General features: G+C 42.6%; 1 protein-coding gene across 4 annotated transcripts; it reads right to left on the reverse strand.

Annotated features, from left to right (window-relative positions):
- Positions 1–376: 376 nt before the first annotated feature.
- camsap1b (calmodulin regulated spectrin-associated protein 1b) lies at positions 377–25,985 on the reverse strand. 4 transcript variants are annotated; one of them, XM_072387459.1, is made up of 19 exons: positions 25,549–25,985; positions 23,994–24,160; positions 19,744–20,006; positions 16,227–16,388; positions 13,286–13,366; positions 12,963–12,995; positions 9,791–9,932; positions 9,423–9,562; positions 9,217–9,313; positions 8,943–9,066; positions 8,455–8,540; positions 8,289–8,376; positions 5,783–8,039; positions 5,359–5,495; positions 5,055–5,269; positions 4,544–4,646; positions 4,336–4,448; positions 3,647–3,765; positions 377–2,656 (listed from the first exon to the last, which is right to left on the reverse strand). In XM_072387459.1, the coding sequence occupies exons 2-19, from the start codon at positions 24,157–24,159 to the stop codon at positions 2,360–2,362; spliced, it is 4,623 nt and encodes a 1,540-aa protein (XP_072243560.1). In that variant the 5' UTR covers position 24,160; positions 25,549–25,985; the 3' UTR covers positions 377–2,359. The 4 variants fall into 4 exon arrangements, with proteins under 4 accessions (XP_072243560.1, XP_072243558.1, XP_072243559.1 ...); XM_072387457.1 differs by having other exon boundaries at positions 8,910–9,066; XM_072387458.1 differs by lacking the exon at positions 12,963–12,995 and having other exon boundaries at positions 8,910–9,066; positions 25,549–25,984.
- Between the last annotated feature and the right edge of the window lie 1,335 nt (positions 25,986–27,320).

Genomic DNA, 27,320 nt, shown 5'->3' on the forward strand with positions numbered 1-27,320 from the left:
ACCTGAACAACCAGGTGTAAGAAGGAAACACAGTCGCCATGGCAGTCTGCAGTTTGCCATGGAAATGAGCGTTCAGATATTAAAGCTGTGGTTCCAGTTGGTTGATGGAGTGCGAGGCAGTTTGCACCAGGGGAGGCCAGGAGATGATTAGACAGCCTCAGTTTCAGCTTTCACCCATTAATGGAAAGAAAAAGAAATATTCCAGAGAGAAGATGCAGCATTTCTCGTTAAGACACCAAAGATATGAGAATACAAAAAGAGAAAAGAAAAATGGAAGGTGATGTTTAGTTGTGGAAAGGTTAAAAGTGTTAGCTTAGCAAAAGAAAATCAGTGAGTCTAATAAATTAAATTAAAAAAATAAAGCCATGACAAAATAGAAATGAAAAATGTGACTTTTATTCACCTGAAAATTTAATCAGTTTCAGTGCTTCCATTTTAAAATAAATAGATGGCATGGGATCAAAGATAAAACCAACATGGGTGAAAAGTACACTGGTGTAACAAAAGTGGTGACCGAATGCCAATACAATCTTATAGTTAACATAAAAATACACTCGTACAGTTAAAGATCTGCCACCCCCACCCAAAAAAAACTTTAAAAAATGCAGCAAATGACAAATCAAGTATTGAGTTGTTTTTGGAGACAGCAGTAGTATCGTTTCAGTGGAGGCCCTGCAACTTCAATTTGTCAGTATTAAATCTTAGTGTTTGGTTTCGTTTTTTTACATTTCCTGGAGCGCAGCATTGTCTCGAATTAGTTCCCAGCTTTACCTTTTTAAATTTGACCATTTAAAAAGGTAAAATCTTCAAACAAACAGAAAGTAAAGTGCTCGTGCAACACTTCTGGTTGTTCTCGAGGCCAACAAACGGTTTCTAGAAAGAAAAAAGCACTTTGATTCTTTAGGAGAGAGAGAGAGAAATAGAAAAGAGAAGAGAACCATGTGGCAGTGTTAGTCAACACTTTGGAGGAATGTTCTTTAATGTTGAAACACGACTGAACCACAGCCCCCCCACCAACCCGCCCGCACAAACAAACCCTTTTAGGGAATATATCAAATACTGTCATTCGAACAGGTTACAGAGGGGCGCGGGAAACACCCTCCACAACAAGAGTGTGCGCCGCTTGTGTGAATGAAGACTGGACAGGCTGACGAAAACACGAAGGGGGGGGGGTTACATTGCATGAAAGAAGCCGTCGACAAGTGTTCATGAGTGCACCTTTTGTACAGGACAGTTCAAGAGTGCTTAGTGGAGAGAAGGAAAGAAAACACAACTAAGCTCTAAACATCAGAGAATTCCCGTTATGATGAAAACACATAACATCTGCTTTAACTCTAAACCACGTCGCTTTGATTAAAAAAAATAAAAAAAACAAAGCAAAGAAAGCATCTTTTTTGTACCAAGGCCTATCATTTCCCGTCTTTCGACACCCTTGAAAAAAAAGGATGTTTTAACAAATAAAATGTTTTTAAAATGACCATTGTTATCTTTTTTTCCTTTCCTTATTTTTTTTTGCAATACACATATCCAGTGCTACACGATCAGCGTCTAGTTTAAAAAGCGGCTGAATAAATAGACGATAGTACCACGATGGGTGAAAGGCCAACGGATGTCTGAGGGAGGAGGTTCCCTCGTGACTAAAGAAGAAGACGGTTCAGAGCAGCAGGTTTTCGGAGATCCCCGGTGAGGCAGAAATGGGCAATGCCAGCCTGATTTGACAGTCCCCCGCGGGAAGAGAGTGTTGGAGCAGCGGAGCCGTCCGACAGTCCTAAAGGGTTGTACAAAAGTCCCCTGCTTAAGATTGTCTGAAAATGGAGACAGAAACCCACCCCTCGTGTTCCCCAGCCTCGTGTCAACATTTCTCCAAAGGGGAGGCGTTCCCGGAGGAAAGGAAGGATTTTAGTGCTGCAGCTGAGCTCTCAACATCGACAGTGCTGAACTAATAAATATTTCATGTAAAAATGAACATTCACTAAATATGAGAAGACGAAGAAATGCCACATGCTTGCCTCATGGTTGCTTAAAAAAGTAGCCGCACCTAAAATAATCCTGAACCGATCGCACTGACATCACAGGGAGGAGAAGCAAATTCAGCCGGCATTCCTCTTTTTGTTGCAAGCACCGGTCCCTCCTCAGATCACCTCTGACGCACACACACTCACACACTCACACACACACACATACACATCTTTTCCCTTGATTCTGCCTTGGTCCACCCAAAGATGCCCACGTGTCCCCTGATGTGGACTCTCCCGAGTATATTTCCAGACAAACTTGGCGGTGAGATTCGACGCAGTCCGTTCAGGAAACAAGCAAGATGGAGATAAGATGACTTGGATGATGGTGGGTCTAAAACCTGCTATTTCCCGCTTTTCTTTGGCACAGCGCCTCTCTTGGCCTGCCACAGGTGGTTGTGGATGGTCAGCGCGTCCACGCTGACGGACACAGTCTTGGCAGGGATGACGGTAAACTGCTTTCGGTCCGAGCTGTACTTGTACAGCTTGTCGATCATCTTCTTGCTGATGCTCTTGGGTCCGGTGCCCGTCAGCTTCTGGATCTCTTCGGTGTCAGGGAAGTACGAGTAGAGCGCCCGGAACTGGCAGCCACCGTCACGGAACAGGATCATCAGGTGGTTGGACTCGCACTTGTCCAACTCCTGGTGGGGAAGCAAGTTAAAGAGAAAATCAGCTGGTTCAAAACACCATGCGTTCACTCATAATCAAGATTTAGACATTAAAGATAAAAAGAAAATGTTTCATTTGAGTGAAAATCGGCTCATGTTCACCATAATTGTACAAACTTCCTACTTTTTTCCAGCCGTCTCCTCTGTTCATCTAAAGTCCAGTTCAGCTTACTTTGACCAGGTGCAACGTTTGGATACGCCTCCATCTCACGCTGCATGTGGCACCATTTGTCGTTTCGAGACATTTATCAACAAGCACGAAACTGAGGTTCAATCTATGAAGTTACAATGGCTGAATATCTAAGCTCCCGGAGCGTTTCATGTCATGTTTTATCTGCTGTGAAGGCAGATAAACAATAGCACAAGTTTATTTCTTTTAGTTGTGACCCATTAGTCAGAAACACACTCAGTCGGCTGCTTCATGTCTTAACCGGTCCGAGTCCACATGTCATAACCGTAACTAAAGACAGGCTCCGAAAATGCTGCTGGACAGGACATGCAAGCTCCTACAGGAGCTCAAAGCTAAGCAACATATCAAGAACAGTGACAGATGGAGTAATAAATCATCTGAATGATGTGAATATACTGAAGAAAGGATTTTTGAGGGCTCAAAGTTTTACTGAACTGGACTGTCAGGACGCTTGTTAAAAGAAGGTCAATTATGGATCAGTGGATTATCGGGAGACATTTTGGGGGAGCTGCCTCCATTTTGGGATTTTAGCTTTGCCTGTTTCTGGTGCCGACTGCAGCCGCTGGGGTCTCATTGTAAAACCTTCAAAGGTACTCTGTGTAGGAAGCAACATTGTGTAGAAAACACTGCTGGTGGTCCACTGGCCGGGGTTAAAGAGCACCTCAGGTGTTGTTGGGTTAAACGTCCCAGTTTGAAGAAGGACAGTTTTTGATTGAAGAGATTTTAGAAGAACAGGTAAAACAATCAGTAAAACAGTCAGATCAAGGCCTCACCTCCAGGATCTGGTTCTTCTGGGGCTCGTTGACTTTGCCAGCCAGGCAGCAGTGAGAAATTGCATTATGGATGATTGGCTTGTTTGATTTGGCGCTGGGCTCTTTGAAGAGTTTGGGACCTGAAGAAAGAAAGCCAGTTAAGCAAAGAAGTAAACAGACATGCAAGGATTCTTATGCCGATCTGACTGATGAATAACTTCAGAAGACCAAATAAAATTGGTCTTATAACAACAACAAAACAAAAGTAAACCACATAATAGCCACATTTCCATTCTATATTGAAGCAAACAAGAGGAAATCTTTTAAAAAGCCAAATTAACAAACAAAAAAATAAATGAACAAGAAAGAGACACATTTAATTTGTTTTTAGGCAAATGAACCAGACTGTCTGATGTCCCCGGAGGGTGGGGGTGCTCATGCTGACCCAACCAGAAACAAACACAACAAAAGCTGCAGTGGACATCCACACGAGAAAAATGGAGAGAGCTCTTCTTGAGGAATTACTTCCCAGATATTAATATAAACCCTGTGACATTATATCACATCTGGTACGATGAGTTCTTATATCAACAAATTCAAAACCGTTTGAGAATTAGCGTTTATTTTCAATTTTGACACATTCCATTCCCGTTTTCTTCTAGATACAAATCAAAAATGGCAATGCAAACCCCTGACATCGGTGCACTGACCCGTGTATTCAGCCATGGAGGTGATGGAAGATGCAGTGGAGCCATTGTCCCAGTCTCTCTCTGCAGCTCGACTGTTGTTCCGACTGCCTGGAAATGACTCCACGGAGTCACAGCTGCACACCGTGAAACAGAAAAGACAGTTGGAGCCAACGTCAGTGTCTTATTCTCACTCCTAAAAGCTTACAAACATAATCAGTGAGCAATGTACCGCTGAGAGCCGGCCCCGCCAGAGTTGACGCTGTCGGCCTCATTTGTAGCTGCGGAGGCCAGAGACAGACTGGAGCCAGACTGGGCGTTGCTCAGGTTGTCGGCTACAAAATAATAAAAAAAGAAGTCTTAACTAAGCATTATTTACGTAACATATAATTCTTTTAACAGTTTGAAATGGTGACTACTGTTAAAAATGTTAAATGAGACAACTCAAGTCCTCAAAACATCAAGTGAAATTCTATGAAGTAGTCAAAGGTCCTCGCTTTAGGCCCACTTTTAAACAGAAAATCTTTAGAAAACGCCATGTTAAGACACATTATTTATACACAAAGTCCAATTATACCCGTGTAAGAAATGGTTCAAACAGAAAAACGCTGCTACAAAAAGACCTAGTTTGAGTTGAATTGGAATAAAAACCTTTAAAATAACAGAAAACAACTAACAGTCAGCCAATGTGTCCAACAGCTCATGTAGAGAATGATGTAAAAGAAGGGATGTAACAGCCTCACGTGTGGAAGAGCACTTGGAGAAATGATCACTGGAGGACTCCTCTCTGAGGACAGACTTGGGTTTGTGTTTCTGCTTCAGTTTGGGAGTTTTGGGCTTCACAAGGCCCTGTTCCTCAAACATCTCTTGCTGCTTCCTCCGCAGATACTCCTGCTTTATCAACTCCCGCCGCGTCTTCTCCTCTTCTTTGCGCAAACGATCCTCCTCGGCCTTCCGCCTGGTTTTGAAACCAAACATCTGACTTTTAGCACTTTGTTTCATGAAATAAGATCTAAATCATCAGTTAATGTTGGGAAAATCACTCACCTGACTTCATCTCTTTTGAGTTCAGATTCTGCTTCTAGTTGTTGTTTACGGAGTCGAGCCTCCTCGGCTTTCTTCTGCTGCTTCAGCAAGAACGCTGCCCTCTTCTTAGCAAGTTCATCCTCTGCTTTCTGCTCATCCTAAAACAGGGAAAAACAATCAGAAAACATAATGTCATCATAAAACAATGCTGTGCAACTTTAACTGTAAACTGATAAGTTTAAACTTTAGGAATTATAAAGCACTGTCCAATTGTCCATTTTGTCTATTGAGCAGACAAAGGGGGAAATAAAAGATTCTTGTTTGCTAAATTATTATCTAGACCGATCAAAAACACTACAAAGTAAAAGCAGCTTTAGTTTAACTAGTTAGAACCGCTACACTTTCTGAAATTCTCATAAATACAAAATTAACCAAAACGCAGTACCTTAAAGAAGAAGCCCATGACTGACTTCTGCTCTCCATCGCCGTCCTCGGCACCCTCCTCACCCTCGGGGGCATTCAGCTCTGACAGATCCACCTCTATCAGGTGGGCTTTGCTGCGCTGCACCTCCTCTGATGGCATGTTCTCTTTCCCCGAACCGTCTGAGGAATTGAGCTCAGACTCTCTGGGGGTGCTGGACAGGCACTCATCAAAGGACACTTCTGGGGCAGCCACTGACGTCAGATCTACTCGTGTTGGCAGGCGCACGTTTGCTTCATCGTGTAGCCGGAAGGTGGCGCTCCGGACGTGGCCAGAACCTGGCCTGTCGATTGCCTCTCCAGCCGTGGGGTTTCTGGGGCTGGCGGGCTGCTCGGCCCTGGGGGTCCTGCCCCCAGCTAACTGTCTTGGGCTCGGTAAGGCCTCTGACCCGCTCTGGGTGGGAGTGAGGGTTCTGGAAGCCTGCCGGCTCTGCTCTTTAGCTATCTTTAGTTCAGAGGGTTTGGACCTGGCGCTCCGGCCTGAGCTGAGCTTGGGGGGTTTTCTGGTTGGCGCAGCAGCAGAGAGGTGCTCCACAAAATGAAAGCTCGGCCCCGTCTTTGAGTCACCATTTTTATCAGCAGTGTTAGGAGGAGGTGGAGTTGCACTGGGTGGAGACTGTACATTCTGTTTCATCAGCAACTCTTGCTGCACTGACAGCTGCATCATTTGTTGCTGGATGCTGCCGATGGCTTCATTCAGCAGCTCAATGGAGCGGCTGCACTCATTTAGGTCCAATTCTTCTTCTAGATAAAAGCTTCCGTTGTTCCCTTTCTTGTCTGCTTCTAAGGCACCAGGAGGAGCGATGGTCTCCTCCACCTCTTTCTCCCCTCTCAGAGTATCAACACACATGTCATCTTTGCTCGATGGTCCTTTCTCCCCATTAAGCTCATCTTTAGATATGTAAGCCTTAAGCGGGTTGGGTAACGTGTCACTCTTTCCTCCACCTTTCTTTACAATGTTCAAAAAGGCGGCTTTTCCAAGCTTCTGTCTCTGCCTCGCTGACAACACCTCCATCTTCTTCTTCTGGTGCTCGATGGCACGTCGCTTCTCCTCCAGCTGCATGCGGAGTTGAACAATCTCAGAGGCCAGTACATTCACACCACCACTGCCATCTCCTGCACGGGTGCATCCTCCCAACGGGGAGGATGGGCTCTGGTCTCTCTTAATCCTCCAGGAGGAAGCCAGGGGTCCGCTGCTCTCTGATCCATCGGGAGTGGTCCTCTGGGAGCTGGAGGCACTGGAGCGGAGGTCGTGGTTGCTGCCGAAGCGCTGCTGCTGAGCTTTACGCTCAGCGAAGGAGGTCATGCGGACGCTGCCACTGGCCATGCTGCTGGCCTGCGAGTGTGTGCTGAGACAAGGACTGGAACGGCCACTGCCACCGATCAGGTCTTTGTCCTCATGCTCTTTCACATTCATGTCCTCTCTGAGCTTGGCTGATTCTTCTTCTTCCTCATTGTATGCTTTCCGGGGATAGTTTGGGTCTTTAGTGGTAAGAGCTTCATCCAAATCCTCTTCCTCCTCGTCGAGGTCTTCCAGCTCAGCATCCAGGCCCTGGCCACACTTCGGTTCCTCAGAATCTGAATGAAGGTAGAAACCTTCCGCTGGCTCTCTGGATGAGGAGTCCACACTGCTGGTGACTGCTGGTCGGAAATCTGCCTGCTGCTGCACCACCTCCTCGGACAGGTCTTCCTCCTCATCTGGAGTGGTAAATGTTTGATTCAGACCAGAGGGAGCTTTCCTACGAACGGCTGCTGTAGATCCGTCCCCTCGACGTAAGGAGCCCCTTCCTGCAGACCGGTTTACCTCTCCACTCTCCTCCTCCTTGTTCAGACATACGGACTTCTCTTTGGCCGTTTTGAGCACAGCAGGCATTAGTGGTTCTAAGTAAAAGCTATCTGGTTTGGGTGCACCTGTGGCAGGTGCTTGTGTCCCGTCAACCTGTTTGGCGACGACGGCACCATCAGTTCTGGCGACTGCCAGAGTGTCTTCCTCGTCCTCAATGTTGACGTTGCTCAGCAGGTTGTGGCCGTTAACTCTGCGCATGGCGGCGTGTGTCGGTTGGTGGACAGAGGTCTGGTGTTTGGGAGTGACGTTGATGACATTGGATGCCAAGCTGTCTTTGCTGATGGAGCGTGCCAGACTCACGCTGTCACCAGAAGCCATGTCTGCATCACTGTCTGCAGCTGAATGCAACATGAAGGGGCTCAGTGTGGAGAGCGGTCTGCACAAAGAAAACAAGTGGAAAAACCTTCAAATATACAGATTACTGCCATAGTTCAGCAATATTCTTGGTAAAACATCTTAGAAAGACAACCTAATCTGGAGGATCTGCAGTCCTTGAAAACCTCTGCTTTATATGAGCGTAACTATTGCTGAGACCGACTGAAACATTTGTGTTTGATTCAATTCTGTTGAAAAGTATAGAAAATGTTTTAGATTAAAAGCACTTCGTTGTCATATTTTCAGGTACCTTTGCCTCTTGTCAGGCCACGCTACAACGGAGCCTCTGGACTGTTGTCCATCCACCTGAGTTAGGGAGTTCGAACGGTTTCTCAGACCTACGCAAAAAGAAAAGAAGAATAACTTGAGTAGAACTTGAATCTTCACTCCCATAAGATGTGAAGACGCATCTTTACCTGCACTGTCCTCTCCTTGCTGTTTTTGTTGTCTCTGTCTTAAGGGCAATAGTGGGTAGGAGGGGCTGAACATTGGACCCCCCTTACTATGAGCAAACAAAAAACAAAACAAAAACAGAAATTAATTCAAGACTTTTAGCAGGGGAATCTGGCAGGTGATTTTCAGTCAATGAGCTGAGTTCAAAGGTTAGAGCAAACACAATGTAAAGCCAATCTAATGCCTCCCTTTATGTTTCAAAAGTCAATGCACAAGCCAGATGTTTTAACACACAGCCGACAAGCAAGTGGCAAGCAAACTGCAAAAAGACTCACTGCAAGAATCAGTGGAACAGGGTTACAGGTGAAGAACATGAGAGCAACAACTGCTGCGTATCTACCCACCCTTGTAGGTCTACTGTAACTGGTTAGGAGGTCATGGTGAAGGGGAATGTGAATGAAAGCAACAAAAGACTTACAGGGGGTCAGAGTCTTCATGGTGCAGGAAGTACCTGTTACAGACTTCAGGGCTGCTCTGATTATCGGCCACACCAGGACTAGCTAGGAAGCTGCGCTTGGTGGCGTTGGAGATGGGCACTGATGGACGGGCACTCTTGGGATGAGCTATAGCTCGAGCTGAGTAAAGGAGAAGGAGCAAAATGTTGACCGGTAAACTCTAATGACATTACTTGAGAGCCGACTAGTACAGATTCACCTACAACTGAGCTGCTAATATGCAAAACCCGATAAATCTAAGCTTTGTGTTTTATGTAATTCGACACTTACCATCTTTAAACTCTTGGAGATCTCTGGGCTGGACAAACTCTGGTTTGACTGTCTCAAACCACCAGAAAAGCTCAGCGATGAACACCATCACATTGTGCTACGCGAAGAACAAACACAACACAAACGCTTGAGTAAGTAGTAAAGTTAGAGCACTGATGGACGATGTATACTTAAGACTGCACTCAAATATCTGTCGGCATTTGTACCTTGAGCACGAGCGGGGAGTACAGCATGTCCTCCGTTGTCAGATAGCAACTTTTATTCAGGTATTCACTGGCAAATTCTCTGAGCAGCTGGATGTTGTACAAGCTATCAGCGATGGAAGGGACTTCCTTCAGGCAAATATCTGATCAGACAGGCAGAGAACAGGTCAGATCAGGATACAGCTCAATGACCCGATAGCTAAAAATGTCACACCGAGTGGACTGGAACTGTAAGCCATGTGCAAGTGCCAAAAATAGCATTGCACGTGGATATTAGATTCCATGTGTTATCAAAGGAAGCGTGGTGCTTGTTAAAGGAAAATAAAATGGTGGGAGTAATTGTGAAAGCGTATGTGTGAAGAACGTCATACCCTCCAGCTTCATGATGTCAGGGCAGTAGTAATGGACCACAGTGAGCAGTGCAGCTCCGTCACAAACATCCCTCATCAGGTCTTCCAGCAGTGGGAAGAAGGGCAGCTGGCGACCTGAAGCGTGCTCCCGGCGATACCGTACCTAACCAGCAGGGGGAGATGATCAGGGCTCGCTCAAACACACACAGCAAGGTGCTCTCACCAAGAGAGAAACTGCAAATGAAGCTCACAGCGATGACTGGTACGCAACCAGAAAATCTCCTCACATCTGAGTTAGTGAAGCTATATATTCACCCTGGATGTTTCTCCTTCAGTTAATGCTCGCGCCAATTAATGAAGAGGTCAGGCCAGGGTTCTCCCCAGGAGTTTCACAGCAGAAGGTGTTTATTTTAATCAGAATGAGTTCAAAGTCCTCTTCAAGTGATCAGCAGCCACTTTAACATCATTTTCCAAACATAACATAACCAGCCTTGTTAGGGAGAACCCTGAAGACCTGATTACTTGTGAGGAGATGGAGGTGAAGGTGTGAGAGCAGTGACATGAGGGACAGAGAGGAGGGTCAGCCTCCCTCCAGCTTTAATGAGAAGGCGGCCAGTGATCAACCCCAGTTATAACGCCAAGCAATGTGAACCAGCTGACGAGGATGGAAACTGGGGTAGTCATTGGCCCACTTAGGAAAAATAAGTGTAAGTTTTAGCACTGTAACGCGCCGATAGATCTGGGATACATACTCTAAAGAGCTGGTAAGAATGAGCTTTTTCAGTGATGAGGTAAATCCAGGAAACAGAAGCCAAAAAGATGTATGTACACCAATTATAGAACCCAAAAATGGATTAGATTTGGAGTTACAGAAATCCAGACCTGACTGATAATACTGCATTTAACTTAAAATGTTTCTGCATGACTCAAAGATATATACTGCTATCAGACTAACTTCTTAGTTTTTTGAGTTTTCTCTCCTTTTGGAAACCAGATTAGACACAAAAGTGAGAAACTCAATCTGCATTTTGACTTGGTCATCCAAGATTAAACCATGTTATCATGTGTATAATCAACGCAATAACAATATTTAACACTTAATATCATGATATCATCAATATCAGTGTGGCAAGCCCAATATCAGCTGAAGGTAGAGCTCCACAATATTTGGAAAACACGTGATATAATTATTGAATATTGCGACGACGGGATGACTTACAATACGTAAACTAATACTTCAGTATAAGGTGAGTTATCACGGGTGCATTCCACTGCTGCACCAGTGCATGCTTGTTAGGTACAGAGCAGGCACAAAAGCAGAACTTCATGAAAACACCTTTGCGTGCTCTATTTCTAGTCAAAATGTGGTTTTGTTATTAATATTGCCATAATATGTTTTCAATGTATAGTGCAGACCTAATTAAAAAAACAAAACAATGCACAGTTCAACACCACCACTAAGTAGTAAAATGAACACCTTATAGAGCAGGGGTGTCAAACTCAAATATTAAAAACATGGGAAAGTCACACGCCAGCCTTGATATCTATTGAAAAAGTGTCTATAAACAAGGATGTTTTTGCTCTTCAGATTTAGCGATGAACCTTTTCATACTGAAACAAACTTAAGCTTTGCTTAAAGATTGAATCTGGAACAAACAAAGCTTAATACTATAACCACATGTGATGTCAAATAAAAGACACATCTGTGGCATTCATTTCTTCAATAAAAGTTTTAAATTACAATAATAACAATAATTTTCTATGAACAGATATTCTGCTTCCCACCAGTCTAGAAAGCAGTTTTCCACCTTTCATTTGGCCATCTTTGGGAGGGGTGACCCGATGCGACTGGTAGCATGAAGTCGCTAATGAATGTCAACAGAAGAGGGACGCTTGCGGGTCCTTACTGACACACCAGTAGAGCATTCTGGGATTTGTAGTATTAGTGGTGCAAGCGCTGTCTGCCGGCGGGCCAGCTCCAGTAGACATTTGGTATTATCTCGCGGGACAAATATAATCACACTTTGGACCAGATTTGGCCTGCAGGCCTGAGTTTGACCTCTATGTTATAGACCGGTTATTAGGAATTGTATTCATAAAAGGTTAAGACCTCCATCCATTCATCCATTTTCTATAAGTGCTTAATCCAATTAGGGTTGCAGGGGGGAAGGAGCCTATCCCAGCTGTCATTGGGTGAGAGGCAGGGGACACCCTGGAAAGGTCACCAGTCCATCGCTGGACCACACAGAGACAAACGAGACACACAACCATCCACGCTCACACTCACTCCGAGGGACAATTTAGAGTCACCCATTAACCTAACATGCATGTTTTTGGACGGTGGGAGGAAGCTGGAGTACCCGGAGCGAACCCACACATACACGGGGAGAACATGCTAACTCCACACAGAAAGTCCCCAGCCGGGATACCTCACATCACTCCAAGTCCAAATCAGGAGAAACAAGCAAAAACAAGTGTCTAAATAACAAAGAATACTGTAATATTTGCACAACATAAGTGTTTTTTCTGCAGGTTGGTCGACAAAAAAACACCAACGACAGATCAGTAAGAAAAAGCCCAACCACAGAACAGCTTCAACATTAAGCGCGTCTTCCCCCGACTACGACGATCTGTACAACTCCTGTGAGTCCAGCATGCATTGGGCTTGCTCTGGCACAACATCAGGCTGACACAGAGCAGATATACTGTCAGTGGAGACCGTGGGCACATAGGAAATGGTGTGAGAGCACAAGAGGAAAAACTGCAGGGAGAATGACAAAGCAGATCAGTGAAGATGTGGTCAGGGATGGGTCTGCAAAGCAAAGGAGAGGCGTGAGCGGGGATTTGCTCTTTATTCTCACTGGGCAAGCAAATACCACATACACTTACGCACAGAGTCTACATGGCCTACTTGAGCTTGAAATGAGGCAGCACATAAAGCATAGCTGAAGAAATATCTTTAGAACACTTCACAAAGGTTGGAATAACCTTAACCTGTGTGAAATATTTATCAGAAGGAGAGAGAAAAAGAAATCAGAGAAAAGGTCTACTTTCTCCCCCTTGCTAATACACTGGCCACAAGCAAAACAAAATGAGCTTCAATGAGCCATGGTGCCGCACATCAACACAAAACTATGCGTGCAGGGGGGATCAGGGGGAAGAATGGGTGTATGGGGGCTGGCATCCAACTTACAGGGACTAGCTTCCAATACCATTTGGAGGGAGACTATCCAGTTTGCAAGGGTAAGAAGGGAGGGAGGGAGGGACAGATGAGGAACAGGAGCAGAAAAATTAACAGGTCAGAGGTCACAAAGTAAAGGGTCCGAACTGCTTCCAGAGTAGACAGAGAAACAAGAGGGTTGGAGCTTCAAAATGCTATCAGGAAAAGACATTTCTCATGTTAACTTGGACACTGTTGTCTTGAAACAAGCTTCGGCTTGACCCAGTTGGAAATAGAACTCTGGTCATTGAAGTTTTTGGACTCCTGTGACTGGAAGTCACACAGAGTGGCTTTACCTTTTGGTGGCTTGGGGACTCCAGGGGGTGGTGCTTGACTTTGTGCTCCCTTTCTGTAATCTCCCTCATTTTCAGGTTGACCTGCAGGAGAAATGTTAACAGATTCACTATATATTCAGTATATTTATACTCCTGAGTGTGAGAGGGTGTACAATGTAAAGAACAACCTGAATTAAATGAGTTACAAATCTCATAAAACCAATATTTTATTCACAATAGACCATAGAAAGCATTAAATGTTACAAGTGAGACATTTTACTATTTCATTAAAAATGTTAGCTCATCAATAGCAACACCTCTCAGAAAAGTTGGGACAGGGGTAACAAAATGCTGGAAAAGTGAGCGGTACTAAAAAGAAACAGCTGGAGGAACACGTTGCAACTAATTAGGTTATTTAACAAGAGGTCAGTAACATTACTGGGCATAAAAAGAGCATAAATTAGAGAGGCAGACAGAGAATTCCCTTATCTACAGCACTTCAGATCATCAAAAGATTCAGAGAATCTGAAGACATCTCTGAAGGACGCAACCAAAATGTAATATTGCATTGTCTGTGATCTTCAGGTCCTCAGGCAGCCCTGCATTAAAAACACATGATTCTGCCTTGGAAATCCCTGCATGGGCACAGAAACTTTTCCACAGATCTTGCCAGTGAACACAGTTCACTGTGCCATCCATGAATGCAGGTTAAAGCTCTGTCATGCAAAGAAGAAGCAGTGAATGTGATCTGGAAATGCTGCTTTCTTCTCTGCGCCAAAGCTAATGAGAAATGGACCAAAGCAAAGGGATAAACTGTTCAGTGGTCAGACAAATCCTAATCATGGATGCTGTGTTCTCCAGACTAAACAGGAGTGAAACCATCCAACTTGTTGTCAGCGCTCAGTTCAAAGGCAGCTTCATCTCTGTCGGTTTGGACGTACATGGAACTGAGGACTTACACATCTGGAAAGGCACCATCAATTGTCCAGCAGCTGGTCTCCTCAGTTCCCAGATGTTTACAGACTGTTGTCATAAGAAGAGGGATTAATTTCACTGTGGTCCTGTCCCAACTTTTTTCAAGACAGATTATGGCCATTAAATTCAAGATAAGTCATTTTGAATGAAAATAGCAAAATGTCTCACTTTCAACATTTGATATGTCAGTTTTCTATTGTGTATAAAATATCACACGGAAGTAAAAAGAGTAAGTATTCATCTATAATGACCATCTTCAATGAAAAGTGGTTCCCCATTTAAACATCAGACCTCTAAAACCTGCTGTTATAATTGGCTTTGTTCTTAGACATTATGTATTCATATTCTGTATTTTTCTAAATAACACATGTTCCTAGTTTGTACTTTTCCACTCTGCTCATACAACGCAATGCATGTCCTTGAATGGTCAAAGACTTTAAGATGACATAACTGGACAAAATAAGTGGGTCAGATAAAGCGTCTCTATTAGGTCAGATAGGTCTGGTACATTAGATACACGCCGAAAACAACACACACACGTTGTTTATCACATCCAAAGAACATGACAAGGACGGTGGTTGGCCTGCTCATGTCACTAAAAAACTGGCCAATTATCGGGAATATTATTCAAGAATCGGGCTAACAGTGCTGTACAGCTTCCTTCGCAGCGTGACTCTAATCAACCCAAAGGCCATTAACTGGGAGATGCTATGTATAGGAGAAAAACAAAGGGGTCTTCTGGGATTCTTTTCAAGTAGATATGTTGTGATTATTCTTTCATCCAAACAGGAATTGGTTACGTTTATTCTTTTGAAGCGAAAACAGCAGATCATTCATATGCTCAGTCATGTGGGTGACATGTCCGCTACATCAAAATCGATTGAAACAGAGTTTCTCATGCACAGAGACAAAAACTACCTAAAGTGAACTTTTTTTTCTTTGGAATACCCACCATGATTACATAACCCCTGTGTAACAGATCTATAAAATGTCAACAGTGTGTACAGCAGATTTTAACATTAGCCTTAAAAAAAATTGTGAAAAAAAAAAAAAAAAAAAAAAAAAAAAAAAAAAAAAAAGAGACGGACTGATGGTGAAGTCCAGATTTTACTGAAACTAAACCCTACGCGAGCTCCCACTGCTGGTTAAAGGAGTGGGAGTTTGTTTACTCTAAGGTGCATCACAATGCTGACGTGGAGTGCAGTGACAGGACGATTAAGAGTTAGAAAAATCTTCGTAGTCAATCAAAAAGCACCATTAGTGTCATTTCTTAGGTCATGATTTCCCTTTTCATGTACTCACACTGTTGTTTCAGTCTTTTGTGATTCACTTACTGGTGTGTAAAGTCTAATTAGTGACCTGGTTACCCATGCAGTAATAATTCAGTATTCTCCAGTCAAATTTCTCTAATTTCCCATGTTTGTACGTTGCAATATATCAGATGCTACTCAATTACAAGCTAACACCTTTCAGAGATGCTGATTAGTGAGGTGGAAGAAGATTATATAATCTAAAAAAAAACAAATGAATCGGTTAAGTTGGTACATTTGACTCGACGGGGAAAATTGAACCTGGAAAACTGTGATGAGCGCTTGTTTTAAAAGCTAAAAAATGAATAGATATTTGAAGATAATTTGAAGTGTCCACTACTAACAGACATTTGTCCTCTCTTGAACAAAGATGGAGTTGGACATGACGATGAGTCATGGACACACTGTGGCGTGGCTTTTGCTACTACAGGCCTTTGAGTTATTGGAAGTGCAACATGAGCCTGAGCCCTTTGAGACTGCACTTGAATCTGTTGGCCTGTCTCTAATGGTCCAGTTACAGAGGAGCACTGTCACTTAAAATGTCAACGTGACACAGATTAATGAACCCTTATGGTGCTCACTGTAGACGCTCACAATCACAAGCTGCATTTTAGAGAATTCAAAGACTAAACGCTGCTGTGTTTCTCTGTGGTGTGTGTGAGTGTGTGTGTCTGAACCTTGTTGATCCAGAAGACCATAGCATCCTCCAGGTCAAAGGGCAGCTCCTTAGAGGCACTGAAGGTAGAGAAGCGCTTGACAGAAGCCACCACTTTCTCAATGCTGATCATCTCCACAGTGTAAGCCATCATCAGGGCATCAATCATAGGCATGTGAGCACTCTGGGTGGCAGAAAAGGAGAAACGATTCACGCTACAATGTCAATGGATTTTTGTCCTGGTCTGCAGTGCAATTACGACAGAAGCTGGAGACAAAGAAGCAGATGGAGCTTTACCTAAAAATCACTAAATATTAAGGAGCTCATTAGACTAGAATAGAAAAGAATAGAATAGAATAGACTTTATTGTCATTGCACCGTGGAGACAACGATATTGAAGGTGCAGAGCCATCCTGCACCACAAAAACCAATAAGACAAACCCATAGAGGAAATGAAATACTGAGCTAGTTCAACTGTATTTCAAGTATAATCTCACACATACAACAAAAATTAAATGCTCAAAAACCATAAACTTGTCTTTTTTTCAGGATGGTCTTGGTCAAATCCTGGCCTCTGCATTGTTCCCATGAAACTCAACAACCAATAGTTCAGCCAAGACTTCAGGTGTAGAATGTTTATCTCCAAACCTTACTCCTTTCTGGATCCATTACACAGGAAATTCTGCCATTTTCAACCAATGTAGACTGCACAAATGCTCCACGTATGTATGAGTAATCCTCAAGTCCCACTAGTTAGTGACAAGTGGATTTGGGTACTTAACAGCCACTGTGGCGTGTGGATAAAGATGAGAATTATGGGATAAGGCTTCTGTCTCATTTAAAGTTCAAACGGGACAATCCCGTGGATCCTAAACAACCGTGTATCTTTAAATAATCATCATGGCTTAATCAAAGATGAAATCTCTCATTTAGCTCAGTGGGTGTCCAATCTTAAACCAGCTCTCTTTATCATTATGCAATCAAAAGGCCCAGCATGGGGCATGCCGGCTCCGAATGGTCTGACATCTGATACCTGCCAGTAAAAACATCGATTCATGCCAACAGATGTTAAACCAAGCGTGCAATAAAAAAAAAGGTCTAATCCTTTGTGAAAAGTAATTGTTTTAGGGTTAATCTTATTCTGCATAATACAGCCAATGTTGAAACTCTCAGAACTAATACAGAGCAAATGTATAAACACACACCTTTGTTTCAATCAGTGCTTTCTGTAACGTGCTGCCAGTCTAATCCAATTGGTGATGGAAGTGCACAGAGATTAGGCTCATTAACATAATGAATGAGAGCTATTCAGAGCTTTCACCACAACATGACCTAAGTGGACAAAAGCAACAGAAAATATACTCCCAAAAATACATACACGAATATTAGAAAAAGGGAGAATAGGATACGGAAAGCTAAAGAGTGTTCAGGTTCTGAAGTGTGGATCTTTTAAATCACCCAGAGCACGACTGCTTAGTTTGTCATGTCACAAAACACAAGGCGTCAGTAACTTAAGGGTCTATTATTAACATAACATACAAAAAAAGTTATAGTAGGCTAGAATTAGTGCATTGTAGGTAAGTGAAAGTTTCTTATTCTAAACCTGATGAAAATAAAACCAAAAGAGCTAGTTTAATTCCTTTTACTAAAGTAAGAAAGAAAAGCATCACAAAAAAGCCTATAACAAGCTACCTTTAACACTTTGGTGTCAGTAAGTGGATCTCAAATACACAAAACGGTAACTATCACAGCATGATCTGTTGCTCCATCTTTTCTTTTGTTCTCAATCTGCCCTTCATCAACACAGCAAGCAACCCCCATGGGGAGCAGGTTGCCCCAAGCTCTGCGTGCACACAGACGCCCCGTGGACACGTGCACACATAAAACAGCCACAGCTGACTCAAGAGAAAGAGGCTTTACAAGACCTAGCTGTTACCCCAATACAAGCCAGACAAGACGCAGAGGGACTGTCTGCAAGTAGAAGATCTCCTTCATTCACAAAGGCAGACGCATAATCAAAGCACGAAAATGCAGGTTTCTATGGAAACGCCTTGTTGAGTCAGCAAAGCGGTAGGCAGGTTCCAGCACACCAATGGAGATAAGCGGTGTCCTGCTCAGGATTTTCCATCCCCTCACTGTGCTTTGTGTCTGGCTGCTTCCACGAGGGCCTGCATGGATTATTTTGTCAGGCCTCTAGCAGGAAAAGCAGACGCACATCATTTAAAAGCCAGCCTGCAGAAGGAAGGCCTGCTCTACACTAATGCTGGTTACCACGGTAACAAAAGGAAGAAAGATGGGGGGAGAGCAAGCGAGCTGGTTGGTGATGATCTTGTCCTGTATGAAGGGCTCTTGCTGAGACTGAGAAACATAAAGCCTGGTGCTAAGATTATGGAATCTCCACAACTGGAGGATGTTTAAATAAGATTATTAATTGAGTAAAAACTAAGCAAAACGCAGATATGACACAAAATAATTTAATTTAAAAGCCGAACATTCTGGCTTTGTAAAATATACCTTTTATTCCCCCAGTAAGGCATTATGGGTAAAACATTGTGGAATCACTCAATCATGATGAGAAATATATGGAATCACCTTGTAATTTGCTTTTCTAAAAAAATGCCTGCACAAGTCTAAATATGTAAGAGTTTGCAATTAAAGAGGGCGTTTGAAGAGCTTAGGGAGCTGTTGCAGCAGGCTGGCCGGCAGGGAACGGGTCTCCAAGACAATTTGGAGCAAGTACGAACAAAAAGGGAAGGTTGTAAAAGAGAAACATGCAGGTTGACCAAGAAAGACATCAAAGTGTCAGGACACAAAACTCAAAGCAATGCACAACAACATGGGCAGAACACGAATCCAAACTGTCAGAAACCAGCTGAGGGAGTTGGGATTTATATCCAGAAAAGGAAAATATAAGATTTTTTTCTATTTTTTCAGTGATACTTCCTGTATCCTGAAAATTTTTGAGGTATGTTTTACATAGACTAGAGGCAACACTGCCAGTCTTAACCTGCAATACAAGCCTTTACACAGTTTGCATGTCTGTCAAATTCCTGCTCCAAATTTGAATAGAAATGATGACAGTGTAACCAAATCATCTGAACCTGCTCCACAAAGCAAATTACATGTAAAACTCTGTTATGCAGTGTTTAGGATGGTGAAACACTGCAAAGAAATAACTGAGGTTTCCTGTTAAACCACAGGTTGAACACAGTCAACACAGTAGAAACCTCCAAGTGTCTGAAAAGCCAGTGATTGAGACTGGTGGCAAGGCTGGATAAAGATAAAAGCTCTTACTACTTCCACTGATTTCACAGTTGTAAGATAACAGCAGAGGCGGGAAGAGCTTGTGATGTTACAGGCAATGCAGCTTCTGGCCTGATTTCCTTCTTCCCTGACACACAGCGATGGCGCTGTACTAATGTCAAAATTTGCCTTATAGCCCAGACAGCCCAACGCTTCAGTTATCAAAAGAATTTCCACGTTGTTTTATCAGAAATCGCCGAGCACGTGCATCCCAAACTTTAAGCACATTCCCTTACCATTTTGATGGGCATACAGGCCAGGTCCCCCTCTGTCACAGGAGTGTCATCACTCTCCACGACATAAATGCCCTTCCTGGACAGAGCCTGGATGACTGACAGGTGGGACTGAAGAGATGCTGCCTGCTCCGTCTTGAGGATGAGGGCACACACGCGGCAGTATAGCTCGCAGGACAGCAGCAGACGAATGACGGGTGGCTTGATGTGTTCTTGGTCGTACTGGTCAGTGTAGAAAGGGTCCCTTAAGTCCTCTGGGATATGGTCTGTGAAGGAGAGATTGGCAAAGTCAACCATGTGGCTTTGAAAGGTGTTCTTTAAGGAGTATGTGCAGTTTAGCATTAGCTAGCTTAAAAGGAGAGCTATCCTGAAAACACACGCAGGTTAGCTCTGGTATGATTACAAAAAGATACTGTATGAGGAAGCAGGAAAATGGTGGTGCCTGTCAAACACCTTTAACAGCAACATCTGCCTCAGGCTACACCTCTACAGTGTCAACAGGCTGAAATAAAATCCAACAAAGGACATTACTTCTATTGAATACTTCTGCTAAGCCAAGTTCAGTTTACTCTGAGTAAACGTATGTGTTTGTGATCATAAGTCACAGCATATTGCCTCAAGAGTAAACTGGGCCACAGATCATTGCGAATCCACAAGGCTTCTCGGGTGACAATGTGGACTTTACCCAACACTGCTGGAGCCACAAAAACAAAGCGAAAACAGTGACCTAAAGAGATGGTTCTGTTGCTTTGGATGTGAAGTCATTCTCAAAACCAAAACCACAGCCATATAAGGGCATGCAGCAAAGGAGCCGAGCTGAGGCATACACAAGCCAAATTTACACAGCAAGGTAAACCACACATGAAACAGGCCCCCAATCATCCACAAAACCTGTCCGACATCCTGCTCTGAACAACATGCTGGGATGATAGAAATAAGCTGGTTTTTTGTTAAATCTGCAACCCTGCCTGAGCTTCAGTATCACAGTGAAAGAGTGTGATGTGTTCTTAGCGTCTTAAGGGATAAAGGGAGCCTCTCATCAGCAGTCTAGTGTTCCCAGGAACCGGAGGACAGGTTCTTCCAGCTGGTTTTGTGGATGGCAACATACCAAACAGTTTGTGCGAAAGGAGGCAAAAGCCCAACACACACATTGCAATGTAACATGAGGCTGTAAGTACTGGAAAGTGAGTTGTGTGAGAGCCTTGATGTTCATATGGATAAGCACAAGGGCTATTTCATGGCCTCAGGGTCAGAACATGGATCTCCGTTTGCTCTCACTCGGTGCCTCGCAAACGCACGTTTTGCTGCCACTTGGTAACAGTCTCACGAATATGTGGAACAATCTGAGCTGTGGACTGCTCTGTGTTGCTGCTTTAGCTTTGCTCTGTGGTGGAAAAGACAGTAGTCAAAGCACAAAGATTTGCTTAGAGTGAAACTAAATGCAAAGATAATACAACCTGTCCAGTGCATGTGGTGTCTGTGCTTTTTTCCCTCATTTAAGTCTGTTAGCATTTTATTCCTTTTGTTATGAAATCAGTGGCCATAGGCCTCTCCCAGCTCTAACCAGCTCATGCCAACCTTCAACCAATCAGCATTCAATCAACACAGCGACACTACACGTCGTTAGCTTTTTGGAGGACAGCATGTCTGCTCGTCAGTGTTTTAAAAAATGGCAGATACCTCTGTGAAGGTGTAAGATGGCCTTTAATCATCTTATTTTTGACTCCAAACGATAAAAACCATATGAGAGAACCAAAACGGGAAACGTTTACTTTCACAGGTTGGGGTTTTCGTTTGCCTGGTTCATGTAAAGCAAAGTGTTGCCCTTCTCCCTCCTGATGTTAGATTAGTTTTTGTCTCTGCCCCTCCCTGTGCAGTTCACAGTTTATCACAGTCTTGTCATTTGCTGATGCAACTAGGAAAGCACTTATGGGCCTTTGGTTTGATGCATCGAATCATCCTGCTAATGCACAGGAGTTTGTTGTGAGAATGAATAAGTTGGAATCTTAATGTCAATCCTAAAATAATTAGCCCTTATTACAGTGCTGCCGATGATCAGGTGAGCTTGACTGTTTGTTCTGTATTTCACATACATAACTCAAGATTAAACACCCTCAGCAACAACCAAAGGTTTGGGTCATTCCTGGAAACCAGCGTCTGAGTGTATAAACACGTTAGGACAGCGGGAGTATTAGTGAACGAAAAACAAAGGGGTCTTGGCGACTCGTATCTTCACGTTTGACTTATTTCTAATGACGCTGATGTAGAGTGGCAGCTGCTCCCCCTCCCCATTTTCCTCCAATCCAGATCAGGCTGAAAAATCTACAAACTGGGATGGGGTGGAGCATGAAGAAAGAGCCTGGCAACAGAACCCAGGGTGTAATACAGCACAGTCAACCAACCATGGCAATGGCCATACCATGATCAGCACTGGCAGAGCAGAGTAAGGGCCAGCAATGTGCCTGCAACCATTACAGCTTCACACTCTCACTAGTGTTGTGTCTGGCTGTCTGTTGCTCCAGCTGGGAGCAGCTGTGGCTCATGCAGAGGGCGACAGGACAGGGGAGCACGAGCACATATACAAGCTGGCAGACTCAAATACCCAGAAGACCAGAACCACCAAAAAGAATCTCTGAACTCATCTATAATAGAACTACACAGAATCAACTTTGAACACATCATTATTTGTGTCTGTACAGAAGCCAACAACATTAGCATCGTAGCAAACACAATATGAGCCTTAGAGTGAAAATAAAATGGGCCTAATTCATCGAGTCCCCATGGGAGGAAGATAATTGGAGCTGCACCTGGGAGTTGCCTCCCTCTGGACCAACAAAGCTTTGAGGCTGTGCATTCTATTATAACGTAACGACATCGCCAACCAAATTCATCTGTAGTGCATCTTTTTGTTTTGTCTGTACTAAGATGCCCTTCCTTCATCTTCCAGCCTGCATCATTAGTTAGGTTTACGATGACAGCAACATGACAAGGCAAAGGTATGTGTGTCTCGACATGAGCCCAGAAAAGTAAAAAATAAATAAAAATAATAATGAACCATGGAGCAAAAGGGGGTTTAGAGCAAAATAATGTGCAAAAGCAAATGCAAAGGAGACAACAACTTCCTGTCCATAACCTGGATTACCATCAAAACTCAGGTCTCATTTGTTTGAAGTGAACGCTTCAATGGCATTTAGAAATCTGTGTAATAACCACAGATATGGAAGAGACCACAGAATACAAAGGATCCTCTGTAATAACGGCTGATGATTTGACCAGAGACAGTTACAATGACACATCAGGCATGCAAAGCACTGAGTAAAGGGGCTTATACATCAGACAGCTGACTAAGCTCATCCACTATGACAAAAAGACACCTTGCAGTACACGATAACTTGCACCTCTTCAGTAAAATAATGTGATGTGTGATGTTAATAATCCTGCAACAATCTCAGTCGCTGATGATTAATCACCTGTTACCCAACAAACTGAGCTAAAGCCCGTTGTTAAAGGTCTGGTAAATATACATGTTATCATACAAGTAACTAGATGTCCAATGACGGCACTAAGTTTAAGGCTGACCCTTTCTGTAGCCTTTGCAAAATAGATCCTTTTATAGTTATCTGGAAGTTCTTACAACTGACCTCATCACTGAAATTGATTCCATCCAACTATTACAGCCACAGACAAGACAGGAAAGTCTGGTCTTTAGGCCTACTTCCAAATGCTGATGCAATCTTAACACGGAATGTGAGTGACTGGCAGTGCAGATGAGGGTTTTCCATGCTTTGAGAACAGTGACAAATACCCTAATAGTCTAATCCTCAGTGCCTGTTGCTCAACCTGATTTGGGTTCAATCTCACGGGCCACCCGACAAGAATCAAAACAATCTGGTGAGTCAGTTTCAATTGCCAAGTGTCATGGGGGAAATAGTGCTGGTTAAAGTGCTCACACTCACAAGTACGTCCTTCTTCTGGGCATTTGCAGTCAAAGATTGTCTGCAGAAGCACCCCACCATCTGCTGACTATCACTGTGTTGAGAATGCTAGCTCCAACAATAACATACTTATGCGAATATGAGGAAGACATTCTGCAGATTCTCGAGAACTATCCGAGGGTTCTGTTAAACTCAGGTCTGGAATATGCCACCGCTTAAGTCTACAATGCTGAATAAACAATAAGTCACAAAACTGCATGCAAATCTGAAACAGAAAACTTAAGTTTTAATTGGATAAATACTAATCTAAATACTTACCAATGCCATAGGCTTTGGCAAACAGCCACCGCAGGTTGGCAGCTATTTTTGCTCTGGCGGAGTCATACATCTCCAAAGGTGTGACGTCCATTGTGCCTTCTGAAACCCCAGCCAATTCTACTTTTCGCCTGGTACTGTCCCCACCAGCACACAAGTCAACATCCATCCTTCAAAGACAAACATACAGGTAAAGTCTAAATTATACACAATGAGTTGCTGACCAAGAGAAACTGCATAACGTGGGAATATGAGCCATCTATAATCTACCATTGTAAATCCCCGTTGAAATGGCCTAAGAGCAGCGAGATCCTCTACTAGAAGGGCTCAACAAATCCTCAAAATAACATCTCACCAACTCTGGTGTTTGAATTACTTGGACAAATATTGTTTAAAATTATGCTCTAGACTCTTGATTATAGTGGTCCCTTGGATTTACATGTGGTGCTTGAGACAAGTGGCATCTGTGCAGACATATCACATTAATGATGTCATATTCTTGATGACAGGGTGAAGACCATGTATTTGCAGCCCCTGGTATTCAAATAAGCCAAGAGTGAAGCCATTCTGATTTAATACAGCTCTGGATGAAGTGTCTGGTCATTATACTTAGTTCAGAAAGCCCAGTATGTACTGTACTAGTTCACAAATATAATACAATGTTTGATATTGGTCTATCATTTGTAGTTACAGTGAACTAAGTAATTTATCTTTGCAAATAGACCACAGAAAATGTAACGAGTCTTACAGATAGCAGATAAAGCAAACTATCCAGACAACCTCGGCCTGTGCAACTAATCAGGGTCTGCACAACTAGGGACAATTGTTAGCAGTCTAAATTACTTCTTTTAAATCATTTTGTGTCCAGTTAGCTCCAAGTCTCGTCTTGTCTGTGTTTCTTTCCCTTCGTGTTTTAATCAACAACACTTCCAGCTTTGTTCTGAATGGATCCTTGCATATATTAGCTGGGTAATTGCTTCTCCAAGCCTACATCAAATACAGACTTTCGCCTTTAATTTTTTTTGTTTTTAGAAAGGCGGATTACTTGCTGTTACTTTGGACATAATATTCTGGGAATCGTGGCTCTCTGACATTTACAATCATCTTAACAGTAGGAGCTACAACAGTCAGGGTGATTTACAGGAAAAAGCAAGTGAATTTACCTGACAAGCCAAACAACTACGATCCCAACGGGTGGTTGTTTGTCTTTCTTACTATATTATGGTTTCATAAAATGTAGAATTATCTAAACGAAAACACTACTATCCCGTTACTGTAAACGATCAATTTCTGGCTTACTGGACGAGCTTGATAATGGCTACATGAACTATAACTTAACGATGGTGTGTTGGCGTTATTAAACTTAATGTACAAGGGAACAACAATTGGCAGACACGGAACATTTCCCTAAAATTGAGTTAGCTAAGCGGCTATGCATGCAAATGAAGAGCGGCTAACTAATACCGGCTAACAGTTAGCTTGCTTGTGTGTACAGTACAGCAGCTCCGCTGCATTCACTGGAACCATGAATGACGTTAGCTAGTTGGCAAGACATTACCTTGAAAGGTGTGGTGTATTTCCAAGTCACCCTTTCGTGCTGTTGGGGTAAATAATTATCCAAGGACCTGCCTCGTGGTACAATGGCCTGCTGTGCGGAAAATATACCAGCCAAAGCGACGCATCATAGCCAGCTAATATTGCTAGCAGGGAGGCGAGTCTGTGTGGTCTCCTCCCAGCAACAGAACCCGATTCGCGGCCTGTGTTACAACCGTTCCACGGCAGACTTTAACGTGAAACAAACGCCAGGAAAAAAATGTGGGGAGGTAGGGGGGTTTCCAGTGAAAAGCACGACGGGCACCGTCTCTTCAGTTAAAAAATCTACCTCTGTATTAGATGCTTCATGGTAGATAAGATACACACATTTCTTTGCGACTCGGGATAAGCTGCGAGGACCAGTGGTGTGTTCGCGCTCTGCCCATAGAAATGTAATTTTCATCCCAGCCTTCGTAAATGCGACTACTGCGCATGCGTGATTGACTTCCAAACTGTTAATAGTAACAGCGGTAACGTCAGTGAGTGTTGTGGTTACTCAACTCTATACTAATACTTTGTTCTAATTCTCAAAATATAGAATAATTAGAATTCATCCACAAACTGCTGACAAAATATATGTTTTTGTTTAAATAATCCCGAAAATAATAGAAATCAATTGCTTATCCCATTAAATGTTCACTGAGTCACAAGAATACTCAGCCATTTCCTCTTCATTTTCCACGGGTGACATCAAGTGGTGAAATGTGGTCACATAACTTAGAGTCGTGCAAAACTAAAAAAATGTGATAATGCTTAATTTTCTTCATTTCTGGCCAATATATCTAACTTATATCTGAGGTAAAGAGGCATTATATTTGAGTACAGGAAATTTAAGTATAGACCATTGAATACCTCAACCAAATAAGATAAGAACAAATAAATAAAATCATGAAAATAAAAACTGAAAATTTGTTTGAGTTTGAGTTTATTTTGAATTTATATTATATTATTTATATTATATTGATATTAATAGATATCAATAAAGAAGTGTTATCTAATGTGTCATTGCAACTCTTATTTAGATCTTAAACTACGTATTGACTCATAACTTTTATAACTTTATTGAAACATTTCACTTATCCTTTCCCATAAAATCCATCATTTACTATAGAACCATTGCAATTTTGATAAATCAAATTAGGGAAGATACAATAAGGGGAAAAAAGCTTGAAATGATTGATTAAGTAATATGATTGAGTATTCACACAAAGTGTTACTTTAGTTGTTTATGGACATTTAAAAAGAAAATTCAAAAAGTCATTAGGTTAGTAAGAAACCTCTGATGAATGTTTACCAATAAATGCAGTTAGGAACCAGGTTGAAGTAAGAGTTTAAAAATTAATTTCATCAGTAAATATCTATGAACACAGGCAGAACAACATGTAAGCCCTTTCTCATAGCCAAACATCTACTTTTGGTCAACGTTGAGGGAAACCTAAAGTTTTTTAATCTAGCTTAAAACTCACTTTTAGATTTCTCTAACTTTTTGTTTATCAAAGAAAAAAGTAAATAGGCAAATTCCAAAAAATTGAATTAGTTATTACATATCAGTTACACTGGCTGTCAACAGAAGATTTCACAAATCTTGAAACTTTACTTAAATCCTTTTAAAATTCTTTCATCATTACTCCAAATGTAATACTCTTTGGTATTTGATTTATAGTGATGTATAAATGGAGAAAATAGAACGTTTATTTTTACACCATCAAATTGTGGGAGATCACTGAATTATTCACA

Source organism: Leuresthes tenuis, unplaced genomic scaffold, assembly GCF_036924035.1.
Source record: "Leuresthes tenuis unplaced genomic scaffold, fLeuTen1.0.hap1 SCAF_6, whole genome shotgun sequence".
Classification (NCBI taxonomy): Eukaryota; Metazoa; Chordata; class Actinopteri; order Atheriniformes; family Atherinopsidae; genus Leuresthes; species Leuresthes tenuis.